Raw genomic sequence first — 25380 nt, forward strand, 5'->3', positions numbered from 1 at the left:
ACTACAAGATAAGATTTTTCAGCATCCAAATAATCTACAAAAAATTTGCTCAGAAGATTTTAGGTACGGTTCTCTTTGACAACTAATCGATTTTGTCCCGTTTTCATTGTCCTTTTTGACATTTAATCGGTTTTGGTTCAGACATAAACTATGTTTTGTTTTTCTGTATATTCGTCATTGGTTACTTATTGGTATGTAGGCATAACAATTGGTTATTGCTTATGTAGACATCTGGGGTGCTTCTGAAATATTTCCCACAAATAGCTCTTGTAATGATGAACACGTTAATAAGAAATTTTGTTGGAGAATAGATCCGGCTATCTCAATTTTTGAACCGGATATTCTGACATTAAAACCGATTTTTGAACCGGTTTTAAGTAACCGATTGAACTTATATGTATACCATTAAAAAGCTTATAGAGTTGTCTATCAAATTAAATTAATTCGCTTATGAAAACTTTGCAGTTCTAGAACGAAAAAACCGTTTTCTTAAACCGTTTTTAAGGAAAAATATCAGTACGCGCAAATATGGAGATCGAAAAGGACGTGAAAGGCATTGAGTTAGAAGAATGAAATGTTCTACAAAAAGATTCGCCAATCGATTTGACTGAAGACATGTCACCTCAAAACGAAGCTATAACCGCGCCAAACAGATATATGGAGCTATTTTCCCAATTATTATAGGGAAAAAATCAAAAACTTCATCGCGCGATATCTCAGAAACTTGACCCATGGCGAAAATTTCCTTTTGGGTTCTTAGTATATTCATCAAGGGCTTTCATCTCCATATGAAATTTTCCACAACCCAAAAATGCTGCTGCACAGTGTTATAAAATAGTCAGGCTTTGCTTTTGAAAGGTCCGCCACCAAAGCTGTGATATTCGTCATTAGAATTAAAATCACAAAAATGCAAAGATAGGTTGGATTAGCAACAATTGCGATACGATAGACAGATGGACGGATACACAAAGTCAGATCGACACAGCTCGTCGAGATATTCATTTTGGTATTTATAAGTATGGGTCTACGAACATTATTTCGATGTGTTACATTCATTTTGGTATATATAATTATGGTTCTAAAAACCAATGGTCCAAAACCAATTTACACCATACCAACCATATAGTGTTGTTGGGTATAAGAATCGCTTTTGATGGAGAAAATTTGTGACCACTGGAAACCAAAAATTTCAAATAACAAAAAACGTCAAAAAACGTAGGTAAAATTCCCTAGATATCCGAAATCAAGAGTTATCGTTACATTGGGGCTACACCAAAACATAGACCTATTATGGCAATTTTTAATGGATAATTTTTGTGGCCACTGGGAACCTCAAATGTCAAATAACAGGTTGTTCGGTTAAAAAATTTGGTTAAATTTCTCAAAATGCCGAAAATCGGGAGGTACGGTTATATTGGGCATAGAATAAAACATGAACTTATGTTGACAATTTTTAATAGAAAAATGTATGGCCACTGGGAACTTTAAGTGTCGAAAACAGGTAGTTTGGTCCAAAAATTTTGATAAAATGATCAAAATACCGAACATCGGGATGTGCGGTTATATGGGGTCTATACCAAAACACGAACCTATGTCGACTATTTTTGATTGAGAGTTTTTGTGACCATTGAAAAACTCAAATGTGATGGTATTAGTTCACAAGAGGGTTCAAAAGGGTTTTTGAATTCTCAGCCCAATTTTTCATATTATGATAAAGGCCCAGGTTCCGAACCGATTTGGTATGAGGGTTTAGCTCCTCTGACCTAATATCATCTCCTCCATACCGAATCGGTTTGACACATGGACTTAAGAGGTACCGTTATATGGTCGCTATACCAAAATATATACCTATATTGGAAATTTTTTGCAATAATATTTTCTACTTCCAAAGAAACCAAAATACAAAATGTCAGCCAAAGCGTTAGGGAAATGTGGCCAAGACCCTCGAAATAGATAAAATCAGAAGGTACCTTTATATGAGCGCTACTCCGAACCATGGACCTACATAGAAAATTTTCTACGAAAAGTTGTGCTACCCTTTGAAAAACTAGTATGCCAAATTAGAACCCAATCAATTGAAAAATATGGCCAAGACCCTCGAAAAAACTAAAATCAGGGGTTACCTATATGTGAGGGCTATACCAAAACGTGGATTTATATTAATGATCTTTTTCATAGATTGTTTATATTTACAAAAAAACTCAAATTACCAACATTTGGCGAAATTAGTTGGAAAATATGGATAAAACGTAAAAAAATATGGGAAATCGGGTAATACCCTTATCTGGGGGCTATACCAAAAAGTGGACCTACATGACCCATTTTTTGTACCAATCCAAACGCTTCTATCATTTTTCAAAGCATTATCTTTAATCTTGCGAAATATTGCGCATAATATTGGGGATCCATTGCCTTTGGTTAAGGTTCTATATATAAGGAGCTTTAAAAACCCCCTCTTTTGGAGCTTTGATCTACTAACCGAATGCTATCACCCCCACATGGAAATTTCCACACCCCAGATTGGTGATAACATTCATATTAGTTTAAGTTTTAATTATTAACGTGTACTAATTACGAGTATGCTCACTAGAGACATAAATATACCGCAGTAGAAGAGTTCTATAACCAAACCTGTAAATATCAACTGACCGATAATTATGCTGAATGATGATTGTTGTATAGAAGTCGCCATGTCTACGCATAAACACTATGTGTGTGTGTACATATAAAATGAGGTTTTGGATTTCAGCATCAATTCCTGCACACGCATACAAATTTACATTTCACTGCGTTTGTGTGTGAATGTGTTTATTGCGGTTAATTCAAGTGCGACAACGAATAATTCGATTTCAATTTAACTAATTAGTTGACAACGATTTATCATTAAATACTACTACAACAACAACTAGTATGTAGTATGCTCCTGTAAACGTTTAGGTAGGTAGATATATACATACAAACATACGTTGGTACGTATGTATGTGCGTAGACACATTTTCCTTTTAATGACCATTTTTGAGCCAATTAATGATGTAGTGGTAATAGTAGTGTAAACTACATCTATAGATCTGAGTGTGTGTATGTGCGTTTCAATATTGTGACTATCATCATAATTACTTCAAATCATCATCATCAACAGCATCAGAATCGTTAATGAAAAGTGTTTATTGCGGTGGGATTGTTAATCTTGATACATCTTTAGTTGATCAGGCAGATTGATTTCAAATGAATTGAATTGAAAATTGTTGCGTATGTTACACTTTGCAACACTGAAAATGCAAACAACTTCTAGTACGCATTTTTTGAATGTACATATTGAGACACTACAAAAACCCTAGTAGGGTTTTGTCCCGTCAGATACAGTTCGGATTTTATGGTCTCATCTAAACCGGGCTAAAGCTACTGTTTTGCATTTATCGGACCTGTATCTCAGAAACGATTAGGAATTTGGCCTTGCTATTTTTGGCAATATTGTAGCCCTAAAGTAGTAAAACTTATCTTTTGAACATACCACATAAGAAAAACTCCATGTAGGGCATCAAAATTTATAAAATATAGAAAATTTTACATAATTGCTGAAATTCTGGTCAGTATCAGCTTAACTATTGGGAGTTGAACCAAGTAACCTTTTGCAAAAATATTCCAAATAAAGTTCTCAGCAATTCTTTAGAACATTCTGAAACTCTAAAATGCTTACTTCATGTTGTTTCAGTGGTATTTTGCATCATATCTTTTACAGCACGTATTTCAAACACAGTTCACACCAACAGTTTATTCTGGCATTTCGGATTTCACCACATTATTAACATATTTATTATTTCGTCGTTGAAAAATATACTGAAATCAACGTGATAGAGGCATTTTACAACAATGGCATGTTCTGGAGAGTTGTGTATTACATTCCAGCGAATAGTTTTCCAAAAGAAAACATTAAGAAAAAATTAACGGTTTTGGAGATATGGTGCGAAATGTATACAAACTATGGAAATTTTCGATATTTTATAAAATTTGAGGCAATAAATGTAGTTTTTCGAGTTCATTTTTTCTCCAAATATTTTATTCTTGTCCTTATCTATTTGCTTCAGTGGTCAGATGAAAATTCAAATAGGTTTCAGAGATATAGTCCGGAATTTCTTTAAAAAGTCAATATTTAACCATGTTTAGATGGGGTCATAAAATCCAAGCTGGATCTGACACAACAAAACCCAATTAGGGTTTTTGTGTTTGGGTCTGTACTTTCAAAAAATCCTCATCTCAAATTGTTTGCACGAGATTACTTTAACCCTTTCGACCCCAACGTTGCTTATAAGCAATTCGATTTTTAGCATGGTTTAATTTGAAACTGATGGGATTTTCTCATCAAAACTCGCATTGGTTTGGTTAATTGAAGTTATGAGAATAAAAAACAACAGCAAAAATATCAGTTATGTGACGATCGACCTATTTATTATGCATTATTCACTATGAAGTCTAGCAAATCGCGCGCTCTAAAAAAATAGTGCATCAAGTAAAGTTAAAAAAAAAAAATATTTATAAATAATAATTTTAAAAAACAAATACGCAGTTTTATTGCTAACATGTATAGTTATAAAACAAAAATAACATTTTGGAAAAATGTGGCATTGTTCCTTTACAATATTTTTTTCCTTTTTTGAAGTTGCTTATAAGCAACTTTGGTCCACGGTGATAGTGAAAACCATTGAAATCGAAAATATGAACAAACCACCTAAACGGCTCTGGAAACAATATACAAGCCATTCTGGAGTTCGACTGAAGCAAGTCTTCTGATGAAGAGTGCGAATATGAAGAAGAAGAGTTTATGTAGAATGGTTTGAACGAAATTTTGGAGAGAGGTGAAGAAATAGAGATCAATTTGCTAGAAGATGGCACCATTGAACTACGTGTTGTAAAGTATCCAGAGAGAGTCGAGCGTCATGTTCCAGTTCCAAGCGCCGTAAAGTTACTTACGACCTGCCAAATTCGTCATTGGGTGGTATGTGAGAAAAAGGTCGACGTCGTTTTAGCAAGACAGGAACACCTGTGTCAAAGTGTGGTGTTCATCTATGTTCAAATACAAGTAAAAATTGTTTTCTTGCCTATCATACTAAGGTATTATTGATATAATATATAACATTATATCAAAAATGATTCTTAAAGAATAAATAACAAGCAATTTGTATGTTCTTATAAACTTGTTTTAATTTATTAATGCCGTCAAATACTACCTCAACGGCCCGAAGTTGCTTATAAGCAACTTCCAATATTTGGTTCCCCAATAACTCCCGAAGTTTGAAATCTTCAAAAACAAGTATTGCTATCACGAAAAAAATATTTTTTAGACATTCGGTTCTGGAGCGGGGCCGAAAGGGTTAAAAATGTTGCACAGTGTTATGTACAACACATTCACATACATCACCGCTATATAATCTCTTGTAATGGATGTTGTTATTCTATTCTATTTTGGAATACACAACTAAATTATTGACGTCTGGATATCATTTTCAAATTAATGGAATTTTAACTAGAATTATTGGGAGTGGAATGTGATGTTGATTTTTGTCGAAATTGAAAGATTGTTAAATGTGGAATAATTTGTGGTTATTGTGAGAGTATGTGAAAGATGAAGTTTTAAATAAAGATCAATTTAAAATGAAAAAGCAGAAGAGAATGGAAACAATGACATGACTAGTTTAATTTAGAACAAATTATATTCGTAGGTAAAGAAACAAGTTTTGGAAGTTTCCAGGGTAATTTTTTGCGTTTCTGGGGCCGAATTAATCCACTCACAGACCCCATCAACAAAGTCTATACCAAATGCAACATAATTATTCTGGTATTGCAAGAAAACCACTTGGGTAGTGTAGAACATTCAGACCATTATTCGGAGCGGTATGATGAATAAAATTATACCGACAAAACCTACTAAAACATTAGTTTGGGAGGTGTGTGAAGGTATGACCCTAAATATTGTTACACTTTGGGGACCAGGAAGCTTTGCGGAGAAAGTCATAGTGCCAAGCAGACATTTTAGTTGGTCATTATGTCAGAAGGCATGAACTTGTCCACAAAAAAATTATAGTTTGGAAATAGTTTTAAATGTTTTCTGAAGGTACCCTTTGTGGTAATTTTTAAAGCTATATAATGTTTTTCGAGGAATATTCCACGCTTTCTGACATAATGGCTCAAACTTACATCAAATTCGGAGGAAAACTCTGTAGGTCAATTTGTACAAACATGTGGGCTTAAGAAAAATAGTTTCAGTGCAATCAAATATATATTTGGGTCCTGCTAACCATTATATGTTTGGGCGCAAACAAATAAATGCTTGGATGTAATATAAACACAAACCCAAAAGCCACAACAAACAGGTACATGGTTCGTTGTTTCATTTATTAAAATGCATAGGTACATACATTCCAAATGCAAGAAATACATAACAGATTTTAATGAAAGAAATACGAAATAGAATAATTTATAAAAAAGTAAATAATAATAATATAGCGTCACACTTTTAAAAGGAAAAAAAAACAACAAATGAAAGCTATTAATTACACTGTGAACACAAATTTTGGGGCAGAGATAATCGACAAAATCGATTAGTTGTCAATGAGAGCCGTACCTAAAATTTTCTGAGCGACATTTTTGCAGAACATTTCGAAGCTCAAAAACGTCATCTTGTGGTACTTTTATAGCGGCTCTTGAAATAAAGGACGAAAAGGAAATTGAAGGAAGCGAGTTAGAAGGTCGAAGAGCTCTACGAAAATAATACTCATTCGATTTGACTGATGACATGTCATCTCAAAATTTGGCTAAAGCAACTGTGAACACTGATATTATAATGCTAATTCCTGATGGCTTACAGGGTCTCTAGCAAGAACTTCATCACGCCTAACGCGCAAGTTCGACTCATGGCGGATCTGTCCTTCGGGGTTCTTAATATACTCACTAAGGCCTTTCTTCGCCTAGAGGAATTTTCCGTGCCCCAGACTTTCACCTTCATTTTGTTTCACAGTGTTATAAAATATAGAAACATCGTGGAACACTTCGCTTTAGTTGCGGAATAAAATAAATTCTCTTTAACAGCAAAATCATCAACTGAAAAGGGTATTAATGTTATTACCGATATTAAATACTATTTCTTCTTTGTCCAATAAAATATTTCCATTTACCTTTTTGGATTCAATTATAAAATGTCCAATTATCGAATGTATTGGGCATTTTATTTATTCACTTTACCGTTTGCACTCAAAAATTGTCTTGAAGAAACTGAAGAAATAATGCTCTCTGTCTTTCTCGCAATGAGAACAAAAATACTTCATACCATCTTTTTCCTCTTCGCTTGCTAGGTTGGTTAACTGTGAGTTACAGAAAAAATGACTGTTTGTGGAAGCATAAATTGCAACAGCAACAGCAAAGAATGAAAGACAAGCGTCTGGCTGCATACCGCATACACACCACCAAAGCAAAAACAAACTATTTCATCCTCCCGTCGTCGCTTCTGCATCTCCTATTGCATCATACACACAGCCCCTTGTTATAAAAAATGGGAACCCTGTTGTTACGCTCTTTGACAAAAATCCTCTTTCAACCCATAAAAAATATATTCTAACATAAAAAATACATTGGTAACCAAAGAAACAAAATTTAAATATATACAAAATATTGCAAATATATATAAACAGAATATGTTTGGATCCAAACATAAATTTGTTTGCAACAGCCCCTAACATAACATATGTTTGGATCCAAACATCATTGTAACACACATTTTTCTGCGTGCTGACATATAAATACCGGCTGCATGACGTTATTCGCTTAAAAAATTAATTAAATAATGAAATTAATTCGCTGATTGCAACTTTGTTTATTCCGATGCTAGAATAAAAAAAAACAGTTTTTAAGAGAAAATATTACTGCGCGTAAATGTAAAGATCAAAGTCTCGGGGTTAAAAATTCTTTTTGGGGATGAATGTCGATGAAGGTAGTATGATGACCCCGGAAGGACAGTTCTGCCATAGGTCAAACCTCGCCAATCGATTTGACTGAAGACATGTCACTTCAAAACTAAGCTACAAAAACGCCAAACGGTATATGGAGCTATTTTCCCAAGTATTATAGGAAAAAATTAAAAAACTTTATCGCGCGATATATCAGAAACTTGACCTATGGCGAAGATTTCCATTTAGGTTCTTAGTATACTCTTCAAGGGTTTTCATCTCCAAAATAAATTTTTCGCCACCAGATTTTGAGTTCAATTTTGTGTCACAGTGTACTTGAGTGAAATAAACCTTATTTTAGTTATTAGTAGGCTTAAATTTATTCATTCGTGCAACAGGAAATAATTTTTAAGAAACACGTTTTTTTCATTTCATACATTTTTTCCAAAAAATAAAAAAAAATGTAATCGATGTGTGCGTGATCTTTTTTATATTTAAATTTAATAAACGTTATTTCTGTGATTAATAGGCAAAGGTTCATTCATCCGTGCTACAGGGAATCATTTTTGAGAAAAAAATTCGGAAAATGGACACATTCATACGTTCTCATCACATCATAATCATTTTAACTAATAACTTTATCTAAATAAATAATATTCAGAGTCAATGCATGTTATTCTAATGATATTTTAAATCAATTTTGAATTCCATCCATACACAGTGTGTATTATTATTTTTATTTTATGTATTATAACCTCTCAGCTTGAAGTACGATTTCTTTGAAAGCAATATTCTATATTTCGTATTTTAATTAATTTATTTCCAATTTTTTTCTTTTCAGCTACCAAAATAAAAAGAATGCAGCCAGTTTTTATTATTACAAAAATAAAAGTGTAATTAAATGAAAGTGTTATTTATGCATTGAATTTAAGGTGATTCTCCTCCACACAACAACAAAAACTCAAAATTTTCATATGAGTTTTCATAAGTGTTTTAACAATATTGTGATACTGTGATAATTAAGCAAACCAAAATTTATTTCAACCAAAGAAAAAAGAAAATAAAAATAATCGCTAAATAAATGCTAGCCAAAATTTTCTGTGTAATTAAAACAACAAACCTCAAAATTAAAAACGAAAACACCAACAGCAACATCAGGCAACCAGTGGACAAACATTGTCTAACTCTAATAAAAAACACAATTTAAATCCAAAACTATTTGACTAAAAAACCAAAAATTAAAAAAAAAAACAATAGCAACATAAGCACAGTTAGCCGCTTTGGGATTGTAAAAATTAGCATCTTTACAAAACAAATAATAAAACGCGTTACATTGCCAGCATCATCGTCATCATCCACAGCACCATCACAATGTTGCAGTCCATGAAATTGCGTACAGATCAACTTTCCGATGCAAATAGTAACAATAACAACAGCACCACTAGTAACAGCAACAACGCTGCAGCAATAATGGTGGACAATGGTCTTGGTACAACCACAGCAACATTAAATTCAACACTTTACACTACCACCAGCAACAGCAATGCAGGAACATTGTCAGCACCTGTTGCACGAGTTGTAGCAGCACCGGCAGCACTTGCCACAGCTCATGCTAATGGACTTGGTGTAGTTGTTTACACTAATAATAGCAACACCACCGGCAGCAACAACAACAACGGTAACATTATTGGCAATGGCGACAGTAATGTAGTCGCCGGCAACATTGGCATCAACAATAATAATAAACATATGATGATGGTAAACAATAATCATTTAAATAATATGCAACAACACTCACTGCAGCTACAACATCAACAGCTACAGCAGTATCAAAACAAGTATTTAGAAAGTGCCATTGCTGCTGAAACAGCAGCAGCTGCATCAGCTGCCACAATTAATTCTGCCAAAGTTACAACATCGTCGAAAACTTTTCATCCTTATTCACGACCACCCCCGCCGACAGTTAGCCACACATCAGCATCATCGCCTGCTTTGTGCTTATCGTCCTTTGGCTATTCAACACAAATAAATTCCAACATTGGGAATTTAAAAACAAATGCTGCTACAGCTGTGGTTAGTAACAACATCAGCAACAACAACGGCACCACAGACACCTCTACAGCATCAAGTGGATTATTAACTTTCCCAGCAACAACATCGTCCTCGTCGACGACGACAACTACGACAGACTTATCATCACAATTGCCAACTACACAAACATCGTCAGTAACTTTATTAGCCAAAAGCAGCAGCAGCAACAGTATGGAACTCCAATCCTCAGAAACTAATCCGTAAGTTGAACATGAATACAATTTGAAATTTTTTTAAAAAAAATATATAGTAATGCCAATCATAGCGATTTTTGGAAAATTATAAAGATTGGTATTCAAAACTTAATTATATGTATATTCGAGAGTTTAGTAGGACATAAGAAAATTAGATATATAGTTTGGTGCAAGGTAAGATTGGGAATCAATTTTGAAGGTATTAGCCTCCTTAATATAAGCTTTTATGTTCCCAAAAAATGGAAAACCTTCATGCTAGAAGTTGTACTTCCAGATCCATGCCATTATACCTTCAGCTTTTTGCCTCGCAAGGGCATATACATTTCACGGTGCGCCTTTAATAATTTTAAATGAAAGGTGTTTACACCTGGGATGTTTTTACGGATTCTGAGACAGCAATGTTCATAGATGAAAAAAATCCAAAAGCAAGAAAAAATCGCTAGAGGGATTTCGGAATAAATCGCGGTCAAAGTTCACATTGTTAGGATTATTTAGTTTTCCAGGATTTTTCTTGGAAGTGGTAAGCCGTTTCGCAATGAAACTGAAGAAAATGTTGTAGCAGTGAAAATCATCTACAACATTTTCGTCAGACTTATTTCGAAAGGACTTGCCGTTTCCAAGAAAAATCCTGAAAACCTAAAATAAACCTAAGAATGTGAACTTTGACTGCGATTAATTCCGAAATCCCTCTAGCGATCTTTCTTGCTTTTGGATTTGTTCACCTATGAACATTGCTGTCTCCGAATCCGCAAAAACTTTCCAGGTGTAAGCGGTTTTCACGTAAAGTTAGCTAAGGTGCACCTTCATGACATTGTTATGTAAGGAGATGATAGAGTCAGTGCATTGTCCCAATTTGAACTTCTATATCTCAAAACTGGTAAGACCTACGAAAATAGCATTAAGGTCAGTCTTGTAGAGAATTTTCACCGCTACAACATTTGCTCCAATCCCATTTCGATAGAACTTGCGGTTTCCGAGCATAATCGTGAAAACATAATAAAGCCCTAAAAATTTGAACTTTGACCGCGATTTATTTGAAAATTCCTCCGGCGATTTTCTTCGTTTTTTGATTTGTCTCATCTATGGACATTGTAGTTTCAGAATCCGCAAAAACTTCCCAGGTGTAAGCACCTTTCATTTTAAATTTGTTAAGGCGCACCGTGATATTGATACACACTTTGTAGCAAATCGAAATTCGTTTCAGACAATTCGCTTGATTTAGCCCCGTCGTGTGTCTGGAGCGCACGATAATTCTCGAACGCTCAAATTTTGGATTTCGTAAAGTTTTGTCCAAACTATAGATGAGAAAAATCCAAAAATTAAAAAAAAAATCGCCGGAGCGCTTTTTAAATAAATCGTGATCAAATTTCACATATTTTGGGTTTGTTTAGGTTTTTACGATTTTGCTGGGAAGCCGCATGTCCTATCGAAATGGGATTAGAGAAAATAATATAACTGTGAAATCTCTCTACAAGATTGACCTTTATGATATTTTGGTAGGTTTCACCGTTATTGAGATATGGAAGTTGAAATTGGGACAATGCACTGACTGTATCGCCTCCTTATAAAACAATGTCATGTACGGTGCACTTAAACTAAAAGTTCTCTAGAGGATTGACCGTTATGATTTGTTCCTAGGTTTTACCATTTTTGAGATATGGAAATCTAATCGAAATGTGCCTGGAGAAAATCGTAGAGTTGTGAAAACTATCTACAATATAGGATTTCATAACTTTTTCCTAAGTTTTACCATTTTTATACCCTCCACCATAGGATGGGGGTATATTAAGTTTGTCACTACGTTTGTAACTACTCGAAATAATCATTGGAGACCCCACAAAGTATATATATTCTTGATCAGCGTGCAATTCTACATCGATATAGCCATGTCCGTCCGTCTGTCCGTCTGTCCGTCTGTGGAAATCACTCTAGCGTCCGAACGGATTGACGTAGGTTGATGAAATTTTGGGAAAATATGTTATATTTACGTAGGACTTTTGGTATTGAAAGCGGGCTATGTAGGTCCACGCTTTCGTATAGCCCCCGTACAAAATGACGCGTGACGCGTCGTCGTTTTAAGGAATTTTTAAGATATTTGACCCATTTTACCACCGAATTGGTTGTAATTTGGTATTTTGTGTCTCCAGAGGCCAAACAATATTCCTACCAAAGTTGGGTTATATAGGTCCACGTTTTGGTATAGCCCCCATATAAGGCCCCATATAAAGTACGCGTCATTTTAATATATTTTGAATTTATTAGACCCATTTGACCACAGAATTGGTTGTAATTTGGTATTTTGTGTCTTCAGAGGCCAGAAAACATTCCTACCAAAGTTGGGTTATATAGGTCCACGTTTTGGTATAGCCCCCACATAAGGCCCCTTATAAAGTACGCGTCATTTTAATATATTTGAATGTATTAGACCCATTTGACCAAAGAATCGGTTGAAACTTTGTATTTTGTGTTTCCAGAGGCTAAGAAACATTTCTACCATAAAATGTTTATATAGGTCCACGTGTTGATATAGCCCCCATAATACAATATCTCCCGATTTTCGATATTTTGAACGTTTTAGCCTCATTATCACACCGAGATGGCTGAAATTTGGTATTTAGTATTCTTTAGGCGTATAAAACGTTCCCCCAGAAATTTGTAGGTATTGGTCCACGCCATCATATAGCCCCCATAGAACTGAAATTTGTGGTGGAGGGTATAAAAAGTTCGGCCCGACCGAACTTAACGCTTTTCTTACTTGTTATACCCTACACCGCTATGTGGGGAGGATATTACAAGTTGGTTTTGGCCAAAAAGTTTGTAACGCATCGAAATAATGGTCGTAGACCCTTATATATACCAAAATGAATGTCTCGACGAGCTGAGTCGATCGGCACGAAATTTTTGGATGTTGATGGGGGTTCCGGAGGGGAAGAAGCCTATTAATTTTGGTGATAGTAGGATAATATTTAGGGGTCGTAATGGGCAAAAAACTTATTTGTTTAAAAATACAAGGTTTTTTCCAAAGCGAATATCTCAGTTTCTATATGGGGTATACCAAAAGCAAAACCTGACAATGAAAGTAGAAAATATCAACTTTCTAATGATGTAAAGTAGGTTCTCGTAGGTGATCTAACAAGGAACATATCCCTATAGTCGCAAATAAAACCCAAATCTTCATTTTTGGGATTTTAATTATAATGACGAATATCACAGCTTTGGTTAGAGACTTTCCAAAAACAAAGCCTATGAAAGTAGAAGATCCCATCTTTACAATGATGCAAAGTAGGTCGGCGTAGGTGATCAACTAACGGAGATATCACAATAGTCGGTAATACATTCCATTTTTCCATTTTTTGGAAATCACGCTACAGGTCGCAATATTGATCGGATCGTCCATTTCCAGGGTTAATGGGGGTCTCACAGAGGAAAAAGATTTTGGTGATGGTCAGATAATATTTAGGGGTCGAAATGAGCAAAAAATTTATTTGGATGAAAAGTCAACATTTTATTCCAAAGCAAATATCTCAGCAAAAAATGAAAGTAGAAAATATCACCTTTACAACGAGGTAACGTAGGTGGTCGTAGGTGGTCAAACAACGAAGATATCGCAATAGTCGCTAATAGAACCCAACTTTTCATTTTTGCGGTTTTAATAATAATGAAGGATATCACACCTTTGGTTGGGGACCTTCTAAAAGCAAAGCCTGACAAAGAAAGTAGAAAATCCCATCTTTAAAATAGTTTGGCGTAGGTGGTCAAATAATAGAGATACGCAATAGTCGGTAATGCATCCCTTTTTTCCTTTTTTTCTGCAATCACACTATAGTTCGGAATTTTGATCGGATCATCACGAAATTTTCTCACAGAGATAGAAGGCTATTGATGTTGGTGATGTCGATAGTAGTCAAATATAAAATTAAATATTAATTATTTTGGTTCAGTTCGCCTTAAGTCATTTGGCATAAAAGCCAGATAAGTGAAAACTTTCGTAACTCCCTAAAATAAATGTTTTCGAGTGGAAAGATAATGCACAGAGGTAGTGGTGTAGGGTATCACATAGTCGGCCCCGTACCGACTATAGCTTTTTCTCACTTGTTTTGAGATATATAAGTTTAAGTTCGGAAATTGCAGTCATGACATTGTATTATAAGGAGGCGTTACAGTTAAAGCATTGTCCCAATTTGAACTTCTATATCTCAATAACGGTAAAACCTACGAAAATATCATAAAGGTCAATCTTGTAGAGAATTTTCAGAGCTATAATATTTTCTCTAATTTCAATCATCAACATTCTTCTACCAGACTTAGATGAGCTTCCCATATGGACTTAATTGGTCCGCTCCTTCGAGTACCTCTCACACAAAATTTCGGAAAACAGTTCAGGACCTGCTGTCGAATCGTTTAATTTTTCTTGTAACAACTTGTATTCACTGCTCCCAATACGACAGTACAAGTTTCATCACGCGCAAGTCCATACTTCCTGAGAAAATAGCTTGAAAGTTGCAAAAGACCCCTATAACACCGTTTGTAGTGGCTGGAGCGCAAGATAACTCTCGAGCGGATCTGCCAATTCGGTCCAAAATATGGCCTTCGTAATATTTTGTGCAAACTTGGTTTAAGTTCGAAGATAAGCCATATCGAAGATAAGCTACTTCAGGTACCTGCCCCACAAAATCTCAAAAACGTTCGGAAAAATTGAGCGCATGACAACTCTTGATGGGAGTGACCGATTTGGTCCATACTTCACACATCCTAAAATATCTACCAGGTACAAATCAGTTTCGAATATGGACTATATTTGTCCACTCATTCGGATACCTCCCACACAAAATTTCGGATAAATTCACTTTAAGACCTGTTCCCGAATCACTTTGATTTTTGTTGAAGCAGCTTGCATTCATTCGCTGCCTCAATTATAACGGTAAAAGTTGTTTCATGGGCAAGTCCATACGTCTTGATAAAACTGCCTAAAAGTTGTAAAAACCACCTATGGCACCATATGTAGTGGCTGGAGAGCACGATAACACTCGAACCGAATACTGCGTTCGTCCACACTTAGGATATCGTAATATTTTTTCGAATATTAGATGAAATTCGAAGGTTGTGCTTAAAGGTCCACTCCATCCGGTACCTCCCCCATAAAAGTTCGAAAATATTTGCTAAAATGGTATGCGCGATATCTCATAAACGTAGTAACCGATCTTACCGGTTAAAACTTTGTATCTCTAAATATATTGTCCAAACTTAGTTTTTGTTCAAATATGGGTCCTATCGGTCCAATCCTTGGTGTACCTACCACCCACACAAATGTTCAACATTTTTGTCTGGTTAAGGGTCTGTTCGAGGATCCTTTGGAAATTATTACCGAAGGTTCTCCTAGTGGCCCTGTTTACAGCGATATTGTGTTTTTCGTAGGCAAGTACATCTTTCCTGATATAATGGCCCAAAACACAATCCACACAGGCTGAGGGTATATCTCTGCCGGCAAAGCCGACTGATACTTTTTTACTTGTTCTCATCTATGAATATTTTAGTTTCAGAAACCGCAACAACTTCCCAGGTGTAAGCTCCGTTCATTTAAAGTTGGTTCAAGAGCACCGTGCGATATTTTGGGTATTTTTGGATTTTAACCGAACTAGCTGTAATTGACATTTTGAGCATTTTTTTTACCAAACTACTGACGTTTGAGGCTCCCAAGTGTCACAAAACTACTCTATCAAAAATGGTCAACATAGGTCCATATTTTAGTAGCCCCCATATAACCGGTACCTCCCGAGTTTCGGTATTTTGAGGGTTTTAGCTACATTTTGTGAACAAAATAGTGTAAAAATCTGAAATATATATTGTTGGCCCAACAATATATTTTGTGTCAATATGGTTCCTGACACAAAATATATGGTTAAAACAACAATTAACATTTTCAGATTTTTAAAATACACTATTTTGTTCTTAGAATACATTGCTCCTACAATATCTCTTCTCTGCGTGCATATAACGGTACTTCCGATATTCGGTATGTTGAGGATTTTAGCAACCTTTCACAGAAGTACCTGCAATTTGACGTTTGAGGCTTCCAGTTATCACAAAGCTACTCTACCAAAAATTGTTAGCATACGTCGATGTTTTTGTATATCCCGCATATAACGGTACCTACCGATTTTCGATATTTTGAGTGTTTTAACTAAATTTTTTTAATCAAATTACCTGTGATCTGACTACTCTACCAAAAATGGTCAACATAGGTCCATGTCTCGGTACAGCACCCATATAACGGTACCTGCCGATTATCTGTGTTTGGAGGATTTTAGCTATATTTATTACAGAACTACCTGCAATTTAACATTTGTGGTTCCCAGAGGCCACAAAAAATGTCCACCAAAATTGTTAACATAGGTCCATATAAGCATACCTCCCGATTTTCGGTATTTTAAGGAATTTAGGTAGCTTTTTTGACAAAATTAAGTGCCATTTGACGATTAAAGATTCCAGTTGTCACAAAACTACCCTATCAAAATTTTTCGACGTAGGTCAATGTTTCGATATAGCCCCCATATAACGGAACCTCGTCACAAAGCATTTCTTAGAAGTCAAAGGGATCTTTTCATAGAAGACTAATGAACTTCGCATTCAGAACCAAAATGGGTTTTATTTTTGGAGGACTTTATTTGCCGTTTCTATTTGTTTGCAAAATGTATTGAGTTGGCATCACTGTTTTTATTTCCCCACCCACCACTGAACTCCCCCATATACACGAGGAAGAGTATTAGTTCATGGTGTCGCATTTCTGTTGTTAAATTGTAAGATAGAAAACTTTTGCTCGTTGAAACTGTTCCGCTGTTGTCCCCCACCTAAGGGAATCAACAACTTTTAACAATCACTAATTCCATAGCTCATCGGTGTTGTAGTTAATAATAATATTATTTTGTGCATTGTTTTTGACCCATGAGATTAAGGGAGCTAGTTAAGTGAATAGGTTACATCTAGTGAAACTGTATGAGATTGATTTTAAGTGACTCACAGAGTATTAGAAAAAAACATAGCATTGATCAGATAATCAGTTTGTATTGATCAGTTTGTATTTTGAAATACAACCTGTGAACTGAGGTGTACTTACGCAGATTCAAGGCACGTTAAAGTTCAAGTAAAAGTTTGTATGTCCTAACTTTAATGCTGTTTGTTGTTTTATCAAAAAATCTAATGTGGCGACTCGTAATAAAGGGCGTAATATACAGTGGTGGCCAATACATTTGCAATCGAATTTCAACTTTAAGAAAAATGTATTTAAAAACATTTTTTTGAACGTAAAATTAAGTATTTTTTGGAATTATTTGTTGCTCATTGCTTCAAAAGTAATAAAAATGAAAAGTGTGGAGGCAATTTACAACAAAAATGTTTAAAAAATATGAAAATACATAGCACGCCTTAGAAATGAAAGGTCCAAACATATGCAACTGAACCTAATCCCATGTAAAAATATTCCATATTTTGTAAAATATCATTTTTTATACCCTCAGCCTTTAGGCTATGAAGGGTATATGGGCAAAACTGCCAATTATTTCATATTCCATTTCCAAAAAATTTAATTTTTTCTTTTCGCGCTACATCAACGATTTTTGGTACATAGGTTAAGAAAAAATTCTCCAGTACAAATCCGCTCGCGAGCAAATTTTTGGTTGTTGCGGACAAAAGTTATCGCGGTTTTACTTCTGCTTTAAAGAAAAAATTATTATAAAAACGCTAATTATTTTATTGAGCACAATTGTCACTAAAAAGTTATCACGAAGTGACGTCATTAAGTAGATTGCATAATATTTGTAAAATGTTTCTCAGCATTCGCGGAATTTACAAAAAATTGAAAAATTTTAAATGTAATCCGAATTTTTTGAAAAACCCGTCAAAAATTACAAAAAAAGTAACAGTTTCAAATAAAGACTTCACGGGGAATCAAATGAGGCCATCATCGGGATAGTAGTTAGGATATTATAGCCAAAACAATCACATATTTGTGTTACAAAAAACTAATTTTGGTTTGGAATAATAGTTTTCACATGCATTCTAGAGTAGAAAATATTGGAAAAATTCTATAGGAGTACTTCTTTTATATTTCTTGAAACTCCCAAGAAAATGGGCGAATTTTGCTTTATCTACATTCACATAGAAGGTTTCCCATTGAGGAAAGTTATCGGGTTGTTGAAATAAATCATTAAACTTCTTAAACGGAAATAGAGTTCAAATAAACCGCTTTAACTTATATGCATAATTAAAATATGTGTAAATCGCGTAATTATTAAAATCGTTTTGTCCGCATGTGATTTTCATGTACAGCAAGACCATATCTTTTAATTTGTATATATTTTTCGAAATATAATTTGGACGCTAAGGTGTAGCATCGGCTGCATCTTAGCATTAAAAAACCTATAAAACATCGCTAATTTGCGCAAAGTTCATACAATTTCGTTCCGCATCCGGTTTTAGTGTCAACATGAAAATCTGCATCGATATATGCCTATTTCAAGGCAATCAGTCAAGAACCGTGGATGTAGCATCACACACTATTGTTGGGATAAAATGAATGTAGTTCCCTTATCAGTGAAGTTTTTAAATCTCTGTTTCCGCAAAAAGGAAGATGCTGCACTAGTTTTTTCATAGCAGTGCAAGCGGCCGACAGAATACGCGATAAAATGCGCGATATTTCAAAAACAATATTAGGTGATTTTCCTACCTTGGAATTTCTCGTATCTCGCGTTCTAGTAGATGGATTTTAACGAGTAATGATTTATTAGATCCGCAACGTAAAAATCCAAAATTTTCAATCAAGTACGAGTAAATTGAAAGACAATTGTAAAAATTAGGCCCAAAAAATATGATTTTTAGAAATTTGTTCGCACAAAATTTTCGTATTTGGATACAGATTTCTCTAAAGCTGTGTAGGCTACATTCACGACACATATATCAAATAAACTAGAATCGTGATTTCTTCATTCCTATATATGATTTTTTGAAAAACCTGTTTGCGGAACGAAATTATAAGAAAATTTAAAAAAACGGTTAAAATCTGGCTTCAAAATGTCAGCATCATTTAATGGTAGACGCAGATCAAATTTTGAAAAGTTAAACATTGGTGGGATGATCCTTATTTAGTTGGCTTCTACTTTCACTTTGACAGGAAAATCGGGAAAAATGTGGTTTAATCACAAATCGAGAGAATACAAAAAAACTCACGTTGGCTTCAACCCATTTTTACCCATTTTTTAACATAAATATAGCCACAGCTTCCACGCAAATCAACTTTGAAGGCCAATATTTTTTGCCAAGTCTAAAAACATTTCATTTTATCCAAAAGCATTTAAATTGTACAATATACAACCACTATTCGCGAGTTATAAAGGGGTAAACCTTGGCTTCAACAATGTTAAATTTTCAATAATATTGCCCATATACACTTTCATACGGGCAAAATGTGCCTCATCGAAATAATGGTTTTAGACCCCAAGTATGTTTGGACGAAATGTGTTTCAGACAATTTGGAGTCGAGTGAGCAATGTCCGTCCGTCTGTCTGTCTGTCTGGCTGGAGCGCACGATAACTCCCGAAAGGATAAACCGATTCGGTTCAAATTTTAGCTTTCGTAATATTTTACCCAAACTTAGTTTAAGTTCGAAGATTGGCTATATCGGTCCACTCCTTCCGGTACCTCCCCCACAAAAGTTCGAAAATGTTCGGAAAATTTGTGCGCACGATAACTCTTGAAGGGAGTAACTGATTTGGTCGATACTTTGGCCATCGTGAAATGTGTACCAGTCTTAAATAAGGTTTCAATATGGACTCAATCGGTCCACCCCTTCGGGTACCTCCCACACAAAATTTCGGATAAGGTCAGCTTAGGACCTGCTCTCCAATCGCTTTGATTTTTGTTTAAGCAAGTTGTATTCACTGCCCACCATCAGGGGTAAGTACACACTTCCTGAGAAAATAGCCTGAAAGTTGCAAAAAAAACCTATGACACCGTGTGAGGTTGTGGTTGGAGCGCAAGATAATTCTCGAACGGATCTGCCGATTCGGTCCAAAATTTTGGTATCGTAATATTTTTCCAAACATAGTTTAAGTTTGAAGATAAGCCATATCGGTCCACTCTTTCAGGTACCTCCCCCACAAAAGTTCAAAAATGTTCGGAAAATTTGTTCGTACGGTAAGTCTTGAAGGAAGTGGCCGAATTGGTATATACTTTACACATCCTAATATATCTACCAGATATAGATCAGGTTCAAATATGGACTGTATTTGTCCCCTCCATCCGGTACCTCCCACACAAAATTTCGGATAAGTTCACTTTAAGACCGGATATCGAATCACTTTGATTTTTGACGAAGCAACTTGCATTCGCTGCCTCAATTACGATGGTAAAAGTTTTTTTAGGGGCAAGTCCATACTTCTTGAGCAAACAGCCCGAAGAGTGTAAAAACCCCCTATGCCACCATATGTTGTGGCTGGAGATCCACTTCCATAACGGTCAATGTTGATCCATTCCTTTTAGCATCTCCTCCGCAAAAATTTTGATCTTTAATCCTAATCAAGATTTTTATCGGTTCAAACGCCCAACATTTTTAAACCCCCCTAAATACATACGTATTTTGGGAAAAAATTGTTTCAATATACACAGGCTGAGGGTATATCTCTGTCGGCAAAGCAGACTGATACTTTTTTTACTTGTTATATGATTCAAATCATTTGTTTTTGGGAAGTTTAAAATTGAATAAAATTTAGAAACTGATATTAGTTATACGTACTTCATCGGCGGAGGGACGGGTTCATAGGGGAGATGTATGGATATGGGTGCAAGGGTCGGAAACTCCAGAAGTAATGGACATTTCTTCACATTTCAGTTGTCAATTTAATAAAATTCTGAGTCTAGAGTGGAGTTATATCGTTGATTAGCAAAAGTAAGAAGTCTGGGTCTCGAAAAACTTATGATCGAACAGCTTTAGACAGCTCATCAGATGATAATTAACCACAATCATTGAGAATCTAGAACTTCCAAAAAATGGATTTTTTTAAAAATGCGTTTATAATGCGTTTGATGACAAAAATCATTATTTATTGTTCAAAACAAAAAAGAACACAATCAAAAATTCACTGAGAAGACTATAAATCACGGCAGTTATAATGTAATATTGATGGGCTCTGGCGAGTACTGAATGTTTTGAAACATTTTCCTTTTTGGACCGCCCCACACTGGTCGAAACCATTGATCTAGGGGCGCGAAAGTAAAAAAAAAATAACAAAGTATAAAATTGCGAAATGTTTTCCGTTGTAACGATTACAGACAATCTGCTGACAAAAATTTTGTTTTTACTATTTGTTGTTGTAAATATTCACTCAGTTATTTATTCACTGTCAAGTGGCAGACATTTTTCTGTATCAGATTTGAACAAAATTTTGCTAAAAACCTGATTTAATATTTGTTTAGTTGTTGAATAAATTCGTAATAAAACTAAACAACGTTTTTTTTTTATTTATTTATTGAATGGAGTGTAACTACCAAGTTTCTCTAAGGTCCAGTCCATTTTTTTACTAATTAATTTGGACTTCCTAGATTCCGAACAACAACAATTTAGCTGCAAATATCTGCAAATTGTGCTGATAAATGGTCTAGAAAAATACCTTAAATCCTCAAAATACCCAAAATCTGTCGGTACAGTTATATGGGGGCTATATCAAAATGTAGACCTGTGTTCACAATTTTTGGTGGAGAAGATGTATAACCAACGAGAACCTCATATGCCAAAATTCAGATAATTTGGTCTCAAAATATAGACAAAATCCTTACAATATCGAATATTGGGAGGTACCGTTATATGGGGACAATATCAAAACGTTTGTGTCAACTGGGAACCCCAAATACCAAATTACACCTAATTTTGCCGGAAAATGTAGCTTTAAACCCCCAAACACTGAAAATCGGGAGGTACCTTAAAAGGGCCCTATACCCAAACGTGGACTTATGTCCACAATTTTTGGTGGAAAGGTCTAGTGCTCACTAGAAACCTTAAGTACCAAATTACAACTAATTTGGAAGGAAACGGTGGCTTAAATCCTCAAAATACCGAATATCAGGAGGTACCGTTATATGGGGGCTATACCAAAATATTAGCCGATGATGTTCATATTTAGTCCACTATTACCAGTGTGCGCCAGTACCCTTTCTAGATGTGTCTAGATGTCCATACTTCTCCCGTATGAACCCGTCCCTCCGCCGATGAAGTACGTATAACTAATATCAGTTTCTAAATTTTATTCACTTTTAAACTTCCCAAAAACAAAAACAAATGATTTGAATCACATAAAAAATTGTATTTTACAAAATATGGAATATTTTTGCATGGGATTTGGTTCAGTTGCATATGTTTTGACCTTTCAATTCTAAGGCGTGTTATGTATTTTCATATTTTTTCCAAATTTTTGTTGTAAATCTTCTCCAATCTTTTAATTTTCTTATTTTTGAACTATAAATATAAACGTAAAAGAAAACGTAATTTTACTTTCAAAACAATATTTTAAATAAAATTTTCTAAAACAGTGCAATTATGTTGCAAATGTATTGGCCACCACTGTATATTAATACTGATATAAAATGTTTGCCTATTTTTAATTAAAATAAATTGTTGTCAAATAAATTGATTTAATTTGCAATTTATTTACAGTATGCAAATGGATTTTATGAGTACCCTTAGTACACCTCTACAAATGCAAATGTTTGCATTTTAAGTTCTTTTTTTTTTTTTGGCAAAACCCCATAAAAGTTCCATAAAGTTTAATTTCCGTCTAAGTTACATTAACATTCAATTTGAATGCATAAAGAAATATGAATAAATAAAAAATTTTCGGTTTGGCCATATTTTGATATTGTCATCATACAAACTGGAAAATTATGCAAAACCGCAATCAGCGAGCGTTGAGAGACATGAGTGGAAAATATGAATGCGAATATCCTGCGGTAATATTTTTTAACCAATCCCTCTCCGCTAACCACCACCAACCAACAAAATCCCTTCAGGCATTCATCCACCTAAGCAGTTACTTATCTTAGAAAAAGCAAGCAAGCAGCAATGGCAGACCCCAAACTTTTTCACACCTTGGGTTAAAACTCTTAACGATGACTACAGAGGTAAAATCGTTTTTCATACTTATGCCAACATTATTCCGTCTAGATTCACAATTTATATCATTCGAGAAACATTTGCTAGAACTTTTGTATATTTTTTTTCTTCATCACTCCATATTGAGAGGGGTAGTTGTTTTTTCATCTTTTTTTAGTGCCACGCGGGACACCGTCAAAAAACCCAAAATCCGTGGCATGAAATGAAATCATAAAAAATAAAGGTGTAACGAACGATTCGTTTTTCGTCGGCGTTCCCATTCCAAATCCCAATGTAGTAATGTGTTGAAGGAAAAAACCTGCTGTTATTTCTTTACTCTTCTTGTTGTTCTTCTTCTACTTCCTTTGCTGCGACAAAAGATGCCGAAAATTGAATTTTTATGTTTAACATAAAACAATTTTTATGCAAATTATTAATCCATCTATAAGTTGATGAAAGATGAAAACACGAATTGTTGGGTGGGTCGGTCAGGGCAGGCAATCAAAGCAAATCATAAAAACCCCAAAATGAAAAGCAGTTTTATATTCCTTATAGCGACGCAAAGGTAAATCTTTTAAGTGGCCGGCAGTGTTTGTGCTGTGCCTGTGAGGGGGAGGAGTAGTAACAAGCGTTGGCAATTTAAAGTGGTTTTAATTTTTGTCTGAATACTTTATTGAGTCTAGGAGTTAAATTGTAATGTGAAATGGATTTGGAATTGTTCATTGAATTGTCCGTTTGATATTAAATTACATTTTAAATATGAACTTTGATTGCAACAAAAAGTTGCCCCGACTTTACTCCCAAAAATTTTCAGGGACTTATACACGTGTTACCGGTGTTTTGTCATTTGTCCAAGGGTTATAATCCCTCCTGAAGGCCGGTCATCTATTTCATTTTCCATTGGGAGCTATGCCCGCCACATAACATCGGACATAAGTCCCAAAACATAATTTGGAATGATTTTGGTTTTTTTTATCGCAGATAATCCTGATTGTTTATATGTACGCAGAGAAAAAAATATGATTGATCCAACAATATTCGAAGATCAAAATATGTATAGTAAAGTTATTGTTAGATTCTGACTGTAGTAGTGTTACTTCAACAATCGTTTTTGTAAATTTCAACAATAGTTTTTGTGAACTGAACTATTGTTCAGTTTGTTTTTTGTTCTCTTTTCTTCAGCAATTTTTTGCTCTTCACTCGGTATTCGGTGAAAAAACAATTTTGGTGAGTTTTGTTTATATGACAGAATGATTTTACTTTGTCTTTTTTTATTGACAGCATTAGGTTCTTGTTTTTATTTGTTTTTTCTTTCTCATTCTTCTTTGGGTTTTGGTGGTTGAGTTATAGGGGCACAATCTGAAAAGTGTTTTTGGGAGGAAACTTTCCTGGTCGTATGATTTGTGTTTTTCTTTTCATATTTGTTATGGTTTTTTATTTCTTCTGTGTGTCTTTGTTGTCTGTCAAAGCAGCAAATCTTGACCATGTATTGTGCTCATCAATACTCGTACGTGACATGTATATTAAAGTTATGTGGAAAGTCTATATGAGAATTATATACAATCAAATCAAAAATTTCAGTAATGGGTTTTCTGAGCTGACAATAGTTCTTGTAGAAATTCTAGATCATGATAGCTCCAACCATCGGTATTGTTAATGATTTTTACAATACGAGGGCAGCATAAAAACTTTCTGGCCTAGACAACACCGCGATTTGCCAGCCGTCATATGCATTTTTTTGGAAAGCTTGACAGTTTGGCCTAAACCTACTCAGGACAGTTGATATACGACCCTGTGTTCTGTTGTTCACAGTGACTTGAAAAAATCACTTTGCTAAAAATATGGAAATTACCTGTGAACATTTTCGCCCAATCATTTTTCACAACTTTCGACGTGGATAATCACGGCAAGAGTGCATCGATCAAATTAAATCTTTGTATGTCCATAAAGGACTATCCTATAGCACTATGAAAAACTGGTTTCATTAATTCAATCGTCACTCGCCAAAAACGAAGGTCGTCAG

General features: G+C 34.8%; 1 protein-coding gene across 14 annotated transcripts in view; it reads left to right on the top strand.

Moving 5' to 3' along the window:
• LOC141395239 (CUGBP Elav-like family member 1-B) overlaps window positions 1–25380 on the top strand; it is a 569810-nt gene that overhangs the window by 48498 nt on the left and 495932 nt on the right. For all 14 annotated transcript variants that reach the window (XM_073970819.1, XM_073970825.1, XM_073970829.1 and 11 more), the window contains one exon: window positions 8779–10228. In XM_073970819.1, the coding sequence (XP_073826920.1) occupies window positions 9309–10228 (920 nt within the window). In that variant the 5' untranslated portion in view covers window positions 8779–9308. The remainder of the gene's footprint in view (window positions 1–8778; window positions 10229–25380) is intronic.

This window comes from Musca autumnalis, unplaced genomic scaffold (genome assembly GCF_047663935.1).
Source record: "Musca autumnalis isolate F117 unplaced genomic scaffold, ASM4766393v1 scaffold_2, whole genome shotgun sequence".
Taxonomy (NCBI): domain Eukaryota; kingdom Metazoa; phylum Arthropoda; class Insecta; order Diptera; family Muscidae; genus Musca; species Musca autumnalis.